Source organism: Ambystoma mexicanum, chromosome 1p, assembly GCF_040938575.1.
Source record: "Ambystoma mexicanum isolate Mex_15411 chromosome 1p, UKY_AmexF1_1, whole genome shotgun sequence".
NCBI lineage: Eukaryota > Metazoa > Chordata > Amphibia > Caudata > Ambystomatidae > Ambystoma > Ambystoma mexicanum.
The window spans coordinates 1281707811-1281721635 of record NC_090921.1 but is presented as its reverse complement, the minus strand read 5'-3'; the positions used below and the strand labels follow the sequence as shown (position 1 = coordinate 1281721635).

At 43.5% G+C, this 13825-nt stretch overlaps 1 protein-coding gene across 3 annotated transcripts in view; it reads right to left on the bottom strand.

The window, feature by feature from the left end:
• The window catches only part of LOC138452908 (proline-rich AKT1 substrate 1-like), a 40537-nt gene extending 26851 nt beyond the window's left edge, over positions 1-13686 (bottom strand). The window contains exons 1-2 of one of the 3 annotated variants that reach the window (XM_069605255.1): positions 13653-13686; positions 10471-10956 (exon numbers count right to left, since the gene is read on the bottom strand). In XM_069605255.1, the coding sequence (XP_069461356.1) occupies positions 10471-10939 (469 nt within the window). In that variant the 5' untranslated portion in view covers positions 10940-10956; positions 13653-13686. The other 2 variants (XM_069605258.1, XM_069605257.1) reach the window with 2 other exon arrangements.
• Between the last annotated feature and the right edge of the window lie 139 nt (positions 13687-13825).

The following is a 13825-nucleotide window of genomic DNA, read 5'->3' as shown; positions in this document are numbered from 1 at the left end:
GCCATTTTCATGGATCAGATATTGGTGGACACTACATTAGCCTTTGCTTGCATTTGTGCAATACTAATTACAATTGCTAGTTGCTGTTGTATTCAATGCATTCCCAACTTAAGATGCTTTGTCGGTTTCAGAACCTGGGCTATGGAAGCCAAATGTCCAAGGGTGGCTTGTAGATAAATATGGGACTGGTGCGCAGTGCATTCTGGTGCGCTCAGAGACATAATGGACATTGCCCCAGTAAAAGCTGCACTTACCTTTAACTGTACACAGATTTTCAGCATTGTTAGCATTATCTTACTGGAAAAGAGGTTTTCAACGTTATTTGTTGTTTATGTTAGTTTACATTGCGCATCTAAGGACATGATGCGCGAAAAGACAGATCCGCAGGTGGAGGCTGGTACCTGACAAAGTTGCCATGGACACTGTCAAAGTTGAGGATTAGTTAGAGTTTTCTTTGCGGTTTTGAGAAAGGTAAGATCTCTGCTCCTTGAGGTTACTGTAGGTCAATCCGGCCAACGCACAGGGACTCAGACCAGAAGTCGAGAAAAATGCCACCCCGCCTTTGCAGAGGGCTTAAAATGCAGTTGAAAAGGTCAGGCTCAAAGGGGAGGCTTTGCTCCAGGCCTGTTGGCTGCCGTTCTCTGCCTGGCTGTCTTCAGGGTTTTGTAGCCACTTCTGGGAAGATTAGGGCGTTTGCCCCAATGGGGATACATTCTTTAATTACCGTCTTGATTTATTTCTGTTGCAGTTTGGTCATTTATGTATGCCTTTTGGGAACAGCTGTATAAGATATAATCTAACAGTATGTGTGAATCATGGCTTACCTGCGTTCAAGGTTTGTCATTCAGTGTACGGTTGAGAAAGAGGAGATGTCAGTGTACTTTGTGGCAAGCAAGACCGTAGCAGCAACGAATAGCCACATAAATTGACTTACCAGAGGCCAGTCCATTACAACTGGTAGTGTGTTTTACACCATTTCGGATTGTGGCTTAAGCACTTTATGTACTCTGTACCCCATAGTTGGTGCATGCAATTAATGCAATACAAGCGGTCTTGTATAGCACCCTTCCGCCTCTATTGGTGGCCTTGCACTCTGCTCTGTAAGAAGGGAGAGGCAGATGCGAAAAAAGTGGTTGATGGGCAAAGGTTTGAAGTACCTAGTTCCTGTGTGCCAATCTGCTTTCTATTTGTTTAGCTAAGAAACTTGGGAGTGTTATTCATAGGGAAGAGCCCAAGATATGATTACTATAGTCTGGTTAGATGCTGATGTGGGAGAATGCAATAGGGCTACAGTGGAGCAGAGTTATGATGTATGCCTATTCAAGCATCTGAACTTTGGTCAAAGTACCTTGAAGCTAAAGCAGGTAAAGTGACTTGCTGGTATCCAAGCATATGTGTGGTGGACAGGAAAACAATTATTCCCTGCTCTCAATTCCGCAGCTAACGCCCATGCACTAACATCCACCTTAAGGGTGTGGTTGTGTAAGGTGGCGATTTATTTTTCCAATGTGAGTTGAATGTTTCTTATAGGGAAGTTATTAAAGGAGATGCAAAGTTTTTATAGGCAGTCGTGTGGTGGTTCTTGAAGGGGGGAGAAAAAAAAATCCAAGATTTTCCTTTTAGTGCACTGGTAGAAGCAGGAGGCATTTTCACAGCAAGAGATTTTGCAACTGCAATGTAGAAAGTAAGGGCTCAGTAAAGCAGTTTCATGTTTTAGGACTGGGGCGGGGGGGGGGGAGAATCAAGGGAAGTTGATTTAGTTTCTTGGTCGCTAATGTTCCCAGGCCACTGAAAACACGAGAGGCTAGGTGTGGTTCACTGGCTGTGGTCATGTTTCATCAAGGAATGCAGTGTTAGACAACACCTTAAAAAAAAAAATCTTAGCCTGCTCATACTAAGTGGCACTGCTAGTCACCAGTGATAGCTTTGCACTATGTCATGCTTACTCAATATCTATACTATAATGGTCATGGCCACGCTTTATGCCCCCAGAAGTGCCATACTGAAATCCCCCTATGCAAGTCAGTTCTTGCGCCCTCTCTCCCACCCATTACTCCCAAGGTACTCAACTACTCTGGCCATACTAGCCCTATGCACCAGGCCAACTAGCCTATACCTCTCAGCCTATTCCAACTCACGATAGAAACCTCAAATTACGTGCCAGACTCAAACTTTATGAACCTTCCAGAAGATTCCATCCCGCTATAAAGCGCACAAGGAAATTCCAACATACCAGGATATGTAATGGTCCCAATCTTCCTCATTCCCTATAAACATCCAAACTTACAAGCACAAGACAAATACTAACCCATCAAATACTATCCTAACTAAAATGGATTCTGAAGGACATTCCTTTAAGGGAGCACTCCTTAATGTAAGATCCTTAGTGGCACATGCCCATCGACCTTGCTGATTTAATTATAGAAGCCAATCTAAACTTTGCTATAAACAAGACCTGGTTACACAATGCGGCAGGTCCATCAATTATGTTGGCCATTCCCGATGGTTATACCATATCCAGGCAAGACCGAGAAGGTTCCAGTGGAGGTGGAATCGCCATTATATCCAAAACAAACTCATTAAGATTAGCCCCTGCCACAACTCTGCAATCTTGTGAAACCCTCACTGCGAAAATCCCCATAAATACCCAAACTCTATCCATTCACCTAATCTACAGACCACCAGGTCCTCTTGGAACCTTTGAGGAGGATTTGCACAGCCTTAGGTCCAACAATATCAAAACTACATCACAACTGCTGGTACTAGGGGACTTTAATCTTGGCTTCAACGACCAAGCAGATGTTCATGCATCAACTATTGCCAATACCCTTAACACCTTAGGACTAACCCAAAAAGTTAAACAACCCTACCCATGTGAAGGGTAGAATACTTGACTGGATCACTGATTCCAACTGTATGGCCGTAGTCGTCTCTATTACGCCCCATTCCTGGACCGACCACTCTGGTGTCCTTTAACCTACTAACCACCAAACCATCTACTCGAACCTTACAGGCGGCTCCATCCTGCCCCACAAGAAATAAAAAGAATGACAGTGGATAATATTTCCCTGATCCTTCCAACCTTGAATGCTCTGCCAGACAACCTCGACCCTAGTGCATTGGTCCATGAATACAATAGCATCATGCATACTACTATGGACAAAGTCGCCCAACAAGCAAACCTAAGGCACATTTAAACAAATGGTTCACGCCAGAACTCAAAGCCTTACGTTTAACAAAAAGAAAATGTGTATCAGACTGGAAACTGTCCAACTGAGGAGAACAAAGTTAATTTAACTAATCTCTCAGCACTACAAAAATTAAATCTGCTATCGCATTGCCAACTCTAACTCAAGCATGATGGAACTCTTCTCCATTCTGAAAGAACTTCTCCCATTGCCACACCAGACACCTGTATTAAGGACCAGACTTGGTTTACAGATATCTAAACTGCCCTAGAAAATAAAATACCATGCTGCAAAACAAAATCCAACTAAAAAAAAGAATCTTTAAGTGGCGGCTTATTTGGAAGGTTTAATGACAATGACTACCAACAAATTCTCCTTCACTAAAACTACCTTAGGTAGAGAAAACCATCCTCTCTCTCAAACCCTCCAATTGCAAAGGTGACATCTGCCCAGCACAACTAATAAAAGACGCTGCCAGAGACCTCTCACCGTTCATTTCCAAACTGATAAATGCCTCCTTCACCACAGGTAACATCCCGGCTAACCAAACAATCATGGGTGCTCCCGCTCCTCAAGAAGCGGACTCTAGACCCCCTTATCCCACACCAACTACCGGCCCATTACTACAGTACCTTTCTTACTGAAAATACTAGACAAAGTTGCCTATACACAAAGTCAAAGACCTTGAATTACATAATCTATTGGGAGCTAGACAATGGCTTCCGTCCACTCCAACGAACTGAAACTGCCCTCATTGATTTAAAGACCCAAATAGATGAATTGAGAGATCAAGGTAAGGCAGCACTCCTACTTGATCTCTCAGCTGCTTTCGATTTAGTGGACCACAAGGTCCTTTGCAAACACTTGGACACTGCTGCACACTTCTCCACCCATGCCACTAAATGGATTGAATCCTTTGAGCGAGAGAACAAGGAGAGTCTTCTCCCCTTCGGCAGCAGCCGACCCTTCACCAATCCCTTGCGGAGTCCCTCAAGGATCTTGCGTCTCCTTATACAACATATAAACCTCTCTTCGATGATCTGGACCTTCTAGGTATCACCTACACTAATTATGCAGATGATACAGTCTCCTCCCGCTTTCTGGGGATCACAGTAAGGACAGGCGGTTGGTGAATAGGGTGTACCTTATTATTCAGGCATGGATGGCATCCCATGGCCTCTGCCTGAATGATGGTAAGACTGAGCTGATTAACCTGGGTACGCCGGCCAATATCAACAAGTTAGGCAAGGACTACTCCATGTTTAACAGACGGCAATAGCATTAAGGTTCCGAGGGAAGTAAAAACACTAGGTTTCTATCTGGATTCCACTATGTCTTTCACGAAACAAGTTAACTCCTTAGCGTCCACCACAGCATATACCTGTAAATTAATAAGAGCAGGTAAGCACTTCTTATCTAAGGATAATTGCATGATCCTAGCGAGAGCCTCATTATCCCAACTTGATTATTGTAATGCCCTTTACAGTGGTGCCAACAAAACTATCACCAAAAGGTTACAAATCCTACAAAACAATGACCCAAGAGCTGCTCTAGGCATAAATAAAGGGAACATATCTCCTCCATCAGACACCAATATAAATGGCTCTCCACCGACAACAAAATCCACTTAAAAATGATCTCCTTGATGCACAAAGCTCTCAATAACGCTGCTCCCAGCTACCTGATGGACAAAATAAAAAGAAAAGTCTCTAGTAGACCTACAAGAACCCCCAACTCCAACTGCCTGGTATTACCTAGATTTAAACTTGCTAAAATTGGCGGCATCAGTTTCCCTGTGCTAGCTGCTAAAATGGTGGAATGCCCTGCCACACAACTTAACAGACCAACCTTTCTCATATAGAATGAATCTTATCAAACACCTCAATGACAAAAATATGTAATGTATTGCTAGACACCTTTGTTGTGCTACTTTATCTGAACTGTATATATGTATTAGAGATATACCATAAATGTAAATTATAGTAACAAACTTACTGCTTCGCTCGACAGCAGTGCCTTAAACTTTGATCAGATCTGCATCCTGCTAAATTTGTACATACTTTTCTCGCTACCATTGTAAATGATGTAACCTTGTAATTCCATGTAACATTGAAAGCTTTGCATATTCTCACTGCGCCCGGTTAACCCTTGGGTCTGGCGCGCATTACAAATAATGTGGGTGGCATATGCTGTAGCAATAAGGTGCAAGTGATGAAGAGTGCCCCCAGGTTGTAGAAGAGTAGGTCAGATCTGTAGTGAAGGTTTATAGGCAGTTGCATGCAAGTTTTGTTGTGCCTTTAGCGTTGAAAGGGCAGGTCTGAGAAGCAATGAGGTAGGGGCACATTTCGAGATTTCAATTTGATAAGCCTGGGTTCTGCCCCTTCCATGCCAAAACATGAAGTCACTGTTGAATCACTTCAATGCAGATGCCTAAGCGCTGGAAGTAGTAAATGTGTCTAGTGGAAAGGATGGGGCAGCAGACTTGCAGTAATGGACATGGACAGTACAGGGTGCATTACTTGAGACTAGTCACATGGGTCCCAAGACACAGGCAAGGGAACCCCCAAACTGGTGATCGTGGTGAAACAGTTCAGACAGCCAAGACGACAGTGCCTGAACCAACAGGAGGTTTTCAAATCTTGGCAAACCTTTGACACCCCTTCCTATCCAGTAGCCAGAGGCAGGTTCACCACTGTACAGAGCAGCCTTGCTTACAGGGTTGGAGGCCATGCACAATGAAAGACACTGGATTACAGCATTTCAGTGCTACACTGCCCTTGTGGAACAAAGACATGTATGCAAATGTATATTTCTCCTCTGAAGGTTGCAGTGAACTCAAATGTGGTTGTAGACCCTGCCCCCTCCCCCACACAAGTACCCCAGGGTATTTCAGACAAGGAGCCCTTGCTCACTGTGCTTAGAGAGGCACAGCTCCACCTCACTGATAAACGTCAGACAGGCTGAAACATGTGTCTGGGGTGGCTGATGAGAATTGCCAAGCATTTCAGTGCTGGCCCTAGTGGGGGACAAACAGATATCTGAATGATATTTCCCTCTCTGAAGGAGGGTGCAGTGAGCTAAAACATGGCTGTAGACCATGCAGAGTGGAAGAAAATCGATAGAACAGGGCATTTGTCCCGTGGTCGTCAGTAGAGGGGTTCCCACACTATAACACTGGATTAGGAGACCTTGCTATTTCAGACAAGCAACAATCCCATGAATTTCAGTTTCACAACATGGTTTATTATGTTGATTAAGGGATCATGTGGAATTGGGGTAAATAAAGCATTCCCAAACCTGAGAAATCCACAGTGGAAGGCTATTTGTCCCAATGTATAAGAAGGGTGGCAGGTCGAGAGCGACACATGCTCCTTTACTCAAGATCTTTGCCTCAAGTGTCTGAAGAGTGCCTGAATGAATTGATTAGGAGTGCAAGTCTCCTGGACCCCAATCAGTTAGGTTTTCCAGGTGGTTTGGGCCCTTCCGTAAATGGAGTCATTCTTTCCATGTTACACAGTCATAGCAGTCTTAACCATAAACCCCTTTACATCCACTTAGATCCAAATGCAGCAGTCGAAGCTAAAAGCATAGCGTATTCAAAGCAATTTGTTGGACATTTTAGTGTTCCTTCACACCAACATGAGTTTCTAGGTTAGTTTGAATTCCAGAGGCGCTTGGAGCAGATATGCATGCATCATGGATTCAGACAAGGGTGCATGTTGGCTCAAACGCTCTTTAACCTGCATCTCTCCGACTTGGGTGACTGGGAGAGGTCTTTTCCACAGAGGATAGGGCTTCAGTCCTTGTATTTACTTTACGCTGATTTAATTATACTGGACTTGACTGGTGGGATTACAGCACTCTGGATAAGTTATTAGTTTATGGATTTGCACGGTCAGTAGGAGGAAGAATTGTTCCTCTTGTGTGGAGGGTAAAGGGTATTCCTGTGAAACAAGATTTGTTTATCTGGGTTTCACTGTATAGTGGGAGATTCAAAACTGCCCGTTTAGATCAGAAGGGGAAGTGCAGGGTATTCTTAGTGCAGTTGCAGCATATACATTGGGACCATTTTCTTTGTCACTGGTCGTTACTTATAAGGTTAAGATTATGTCAGCTTAGGTTATATGACATTAAATTGTTACTCTTCATCCCAATTGAGAGGGCATGGTTTGGCGTAATGCCTTAGGCCTGTGTGTTACGGCTGCTATTAGGCATGAGCTTGGTCTCCTGTCCATGAAGCCAGCTGTAGATTGAGATGAAAACATTGCCAAAATCCTGCAAGCAATTTCTTTATTCTGTAAACTTAGTGCATAGGAAAAGAGTAATAAAACAACCAGTCTTCCGGTGTGGGTAGATGAAAATCAGGCTAAGGCTAAGCTGTTGAATCTTAATCATTCGATTGATTGCTTTACCTTCCTGGATCAACAAGTAGTCAATCATTTGGAGAGAATAATTTGATTTCTACACCAGAAACGGTGTCTAAATACTCGGTTTAGAGTCACATGTGCTAAAGTTTCCTGTGGCTGTGTGTAGAACTACGTTCTTAAAATTTAGTCCAAGTTTGCTGCCTAGGAGTTTTGATAGGGATAAGACTAGCAGACTCTGCATGGACGAGGGAGCGATTGAATCCTTAGATCATTTAACATTGATCTGCCCATGTACTTGAACTGCGAGTTTATTATCTCCTTTCCCGTCTCCGTCCTAAGGCCGTTTGACCCAGCAGTGTTCTGGTCTCAAATAATTCCAGAAGTCAGATCTCATTGTGTTTAGCAGTTTCACATTAACTTTTTTTTTTTTTTTAAATGATCTTGAATAGCTGCTGTTGCTGAAAACGTATTTGATGCATTGTTTGGTCTTTAGGATGTATTGTTCGTGTAAGGTTCCTTTACTAACTAAACACAAAACCCATCCACATTTGCGCATGCATGTGGGCAGGTTAGTGGTGAAAGCAGCTCCCCTAAATAGAGAAAGTATGTATTCAGATGCGATTATATAGCTTGGTCAAGCAGTTTAGGAACACTAGATGTGACGATCATTTGCATTCAGAGGTTAAGGGTGGATGGTGTACAGTCAATTACAAACCAGATGTACTGCTGTACCATCCAAGGTCCGTCGTGGTAAAAAGGGAGGTATGCTTGGAAAGATGGTTTGGAGGTAAGAAACTAGGTCCCCTCAGAAAATAATCTCAGAGTCCTCCCCCAACTCAATCTGGTACTCCCAGTCGAGCCAATACAAGCCACACCTGCTTTCCATCTGGTAGGTCTTCACCCACAACTAAGTGACTGAAGACTTTCCAACCCCAATAACTTATTTGCAGTTATTTGTGGAACGTGCATAATGGTTTTTACCACCATTCGACCACAGGTTACTGGAGTGCATCATTTAAAAACATTTTACAACCATACAGCAATGTACTAGCACACAGGACTCTAAAGAGCCCAGTAAAAGATCTTGACAAGGAAGCATGTAGCTCCAATGATCACCTCCATTGGTCAGGCTGCAAGTTCCAATGCATTGGTCGACTATTAGACAAGCCACTCGCCCTAAAAAAAAAAAAAAAAAAAAAAAAAAAAAAAAAGCCATAGCTGCATGGAAGTGGGGTGCTGAAGCATTATGTGGTATTCAGTGATCATCTTCAGCAAGAATGTTTCATGCTGGTTATTTAAGATACTCTCCAAATGCAGTACTGGGTTACAAGTGACAAAATACAAATATGATACCAACACTCTGTATTATGGCCCTCATAACAGGAAGTATGTTGCACCAGGATCATGTAACGAAATTGTACGCAAGTTCTCACTACTAGCAACCAATGGCAAGTGAGGTGGTGCTGGGCAAGCAGCACATGGGTTAAGTTATCAGGATCTGGTTGCTAAACCTGATGGGAGGAATAATTCACCAATATGCTATTCAAAGTAGCTCCAAACCTAACCGCAGCATTGTGGATCGCCTTCATTTTCCACACTAAACTGCCATCTTGGAAATCCACCAAATAAGAACCAAGTCAGCTTCTATTCTTGACAGACACGGCAGGGCACCCCCGAGTTTCCATTTCACACCCACACAGATGCAGCTGTTGAAAAGGTTAGTTTTATTTTGAGAATTATTCTGCCATGACAGAATCAGCATAGGACTTAGAAATGCCCCAGTCAGCAAAGGATTTAGGAGTGTCCCATTCCCACCGGACACATTAGGAGGAGCAGTGACTGGAATGGTGCCCTTCTGGTCAGGGTGGGAGGGAAGATACTAGACCAGTGATCATTGCACCAGTGTATTCACACATACAGATATAGATCCTGCAGGTGCCAGCTTCCATCTCATGGGGCACAACCCGTGGTGTGGCCTGTGACAAATGGATGGGTAGAAACCTAGACCTGTTCTGCTTCCGACTCCCAAGCCCACCAAATACTTCCACCCGTCAGCAATTAGATAGTGAAAGTTACCTTAGGAATGGGAACGTATCTGCCCGGATTTCCTGAATATAGCATCCAACACACTGAAATGCTGTGTCTGTCCTCCAGTTTAACCTCTGCACCCCCAATCAAACGACAGAATCAATATCCATGCTGAGACTAGCGTCCTGTGCTAAATTAAAACTAATAATTTCCCATTAATCACAAGCTGTGCAAAAACCTCAAAAGATAACCACAAACTGAGAAACAGGACTAACTGCGGGTTCATACAACTGTCAATTGATCTGGACCCCTGCCCTCCGGAACAGGTTTGAGAGTGTCTTTGCACTAAAGCTACCCACTGTTTACACCAAATATTTGTCCCTTCCTCGAAAAATGAACATCAACGACAGAGGGTGCTGTCCTACCAAAACTTACATTACCAAAATCATACACCCATTCAGTGGTTGGATAATAAGCCTGCACATTTTACAAATGCACTATAAGTCAACTTTAACTTGACACAGTAGGAATGCTGCAGCTTGACTTTCGACTTTTCTAAAACCCACACCGACACTGCAGCAGCCTTTAGGGCAAGTTGACAATAGGGATTTGCATAGTGCCATCAGGACACAAACTAATCACCACAGCCAATAAATGGTTTGCCGGACGTGCAGTATTGAGATGGACAGGAACACACTTGGAAACTCAAATGGGAAATATCGGCAGCAATGCATCTATGTGGCAAGGCCAGTTGTCAGCCATCAGCTGTTGTGCAGAACAATTTTACAGACTATTGCCAAAGACTAGAAGGAAAATGGTTATACTACACTGTAGCAAGAACATTTCTTGCAATTACTTTAGCAAAATGAAGCAGTGTCCTTACTTACCGGTTGAATCAGTAGGGTTTGCTACACCTCCAGTCTTTGACAGTTTGGTCTTATTCTCTTCCTCAGATCCATCCGGAATGACTTTAGGCTCCATGGTGTAGTCAGAGAGCCAGGTTTCAGGCTTGCAAGTGTCATCGTCAGATGAGAATCCGCCTCTGCCATAGATTGAGGGATAGCTCTTAGAGTAGGAATCTTTGTCTGTTCCTGCAGACTCTTGGTTTGCCCGTTGTATGGCGACAGGATTGGTCAGCACAGTGGTCTTGTGCACTACAGCGATATCTTCTATATAGCGTTGTGCAGCATCAGAAAGGGCTCCACTGCCATGGGACGTATAGGCAAAGGTAGATTGAAGTTTTGGTTTGTAAGCAGTCATTAAAACAAAGTCATTGCCTGTTTGCCGGCGGTAGTGTTCGGCTGCGAGGACAAGAGAGTCCCAGCTCTCCTTGTGGTTGTCTGCCATGGTACTCATCTTCACCAAATGGTAATCTGAGAAGAAAAAAAAACGTTATTTGAGAAGTTACTTTACTCACACAGCTAATTTCACAGGCAACATAGCAAGTGTTCCTTTGCATAGTAAACAGGATAAAGAGACTACTACAGCAGTGATCAGACTGTTGTGCCCTGCAAATGTAACAAATTCAACCTTCATTGGGTGCTTTCAAATCCAAGTAGATCACCTTTATGTGAAGTCTACCATGCAATCATTTATTCAAAACAAAAAAGCAACACCACATCGCCTGTTGGCATTCCAAACCTCCATCCAACTAGAAGCATCCTATGGACTGGCAGGGGTTCTCTAGGCATTTAAAAGTGGTGCTCTCCAAATTATAACTGGATATTGAATAATCAGATACGGAAATTTGAACCCAACATGGGTCCGACATCAAGGACTGGAGCACATGAAATCATGGTTAGCTGGCCGTGTACACATTTAATACTGTTGAGCAACATTTCTCTGGACGCCCACACAAACCAAGCAATGTTTGTGAAGGCAAAGGAACTGGTAAAAAAATAAAATATAAAAAAAAAATGGAAAAGGCATGAAACAGTGGGCAGGCCCCATCTAAAGCTTATATTTGGCTTTGATACCCAACTAGATCGGGGATATTACCAGGAGGAGATGGGGGTTCAAGCTGCAAGCTACTTGCCAAATAGAATATATATATTTTTAAAAACATGCAATTCTCCCCCACCCACACAACACACCATTTCTTAGTAGACAAATTGCTAGCATTACCATATGGCTGCTGAGATTTGAGGCATTGGCTACGAATATGCCTGCAACAGCGTCTGGGGTTCAATTTCTATGCATCAACATTTTAACTATTATATTAGTTATGCTTCCAGAAGCCTGTTCAATAAAAAAAAGAATACTTTGTTAAAAAAGATTCTTTGACACCGTTTTTTGTGACGATTGGCAGCCAAAGAATAGCCTTTCCTTCCAACACGGTTGCTCAAGCAGCCAGGCTTAGCGCTGCACCAAGTAATATACACAATGATTCTGTTGTAGGGGCCGTCATAACATTGCCGTTAGGTTCATTTTAGGGTACACATTACTTACAATGTAAGTTCCAAAAAAAAAAAGGCAGAAACTAAAGTCTCATTGGGCAGGACCAATTCAACAGTGGTATGTAGTACTGCTTTTACAAGGAGGCGTTTCCAGCCACTGTTACTTGTTGGAATTTTTACTTAGACGATATAAAGAAAGGACATATCCATGGAAAGATTTACACTGACCTTGTAAAAAGATTCACATTCCCAATTTCTCTCGCACTTAAGATAATCAATTCTGTATTTTACACTTTGAATACCATTTCATTGAAATAGGTTGTCAAAATGCCTAGACACGCTGGGGTCCAGTTCATGCACAACACATTTAAGATGGATGCCCAAGAAACACTGGCCATTGAGACTTGGCCTTCTACATCAGTAGAAGAGATTTTTTTTTCGAAGGAAGGATAGCTCAGGGGCAACTCGTTTGTCTTGGAATCAAGACAACAAACCAGAGGCTGAAATCCCAAACCCGCGCTTAGAAACCACTCGCTGGCATTAATAATAAAATGCCAATTATTTTATTTAAAAAGAGTATATCTTACGATGAGGAAATTGCATGAGGTTACCATATTGAGCAGATGGCTAAGGTCACCATCTGTCACTACAAACGGGCGAATTTACCAATCAGTGATTTAAAAATACAGAAAGTGGATGGTTTTGGTCCAGAAACAAAATTAGTCTCATGGGCCAAATGGAACACAAAAATCAATCTAGTCCTTCGATAAGAAGGAAAAACAAAAAACACTTTCTACCCTTGACTTGAGCCAATGAACAAATATACCCCGAAATAAAGCCGGAAGGACACCTTCTCCGAAGGAGAAAAAAGTTATTGCCTCCACGTTCCTCTGCCGTGTGCCAGGACTTAAGTGGTCACGCAAGTACCAGTACAAGGAAGAATAGGACTAGGAGCAATGAAGATTACCAGTAGGTAATGCAGGCATGATAGGTATTCTGCTAGAGGGGCCGAACATCGAAACTTCTAAAAGCATTTCAAACCATAACCAAGCCACAGATGTGTGCTGTGAACTGGAGCGGACTTTCTTTTACATCATCAAGAGGGGCGAGGCTCCCTTTCGATAGGGAAGCAGGTGATGGTAAGCATTACTAGAAGCCTTCTTTCCTCAAGTACTTGCATTGGGCATGTACTTAAGACTCAAAGCCGTGCCCCCAGATAGGGTGAAAACATCCAAGTCGGCTGTTGGTGGTGAAAGCCTATTGGCTTATATGGGCAGGTAGGGGGTTTAGCAGGTGAGAGCTGCTTGGAGAGGGGCGGAACCAGCCAAAACAAACATTCAAGAACGGTCCCTTCAAACGGGCAGATCCAGCCAATTCACTACAACGGGATTTAAAGGTAGACTGCTTTTGTACACCTGAATTGTTCAGTGCTCACCCTTCTGTGCCGGTAGTGTCCCTGCCTGCCCACCGACACCATAATTAAGGTTCACGCCCTGACATCTACCACCACCCCGGCACTGGTGCAAGTGCGGACCCTTCGGTCCAACGCTTTCCCCCGGTTCCGCGCAACATCATCCCGCACCCCTTCTAACCACACAAAACACACTCCGCGTGGCCATTCTCACTAGCACCCATCCTCGAGGGCGTGGCTAGTTCCCATTAGAAAAACGGACCTTGCGGCACGTCCCTTACACGATACGCTCCATGGAATCTAACGCACGCCCATATCTCGGTATTTATCTTCACCACGTTACGTTCCCATGGCACGTACAGGTGATCTTTAGTGAGCGGGAACTATGCAGACTAAGAAGGCACTACCACGCCGCGTGAAAGCTATCGGGCTTAC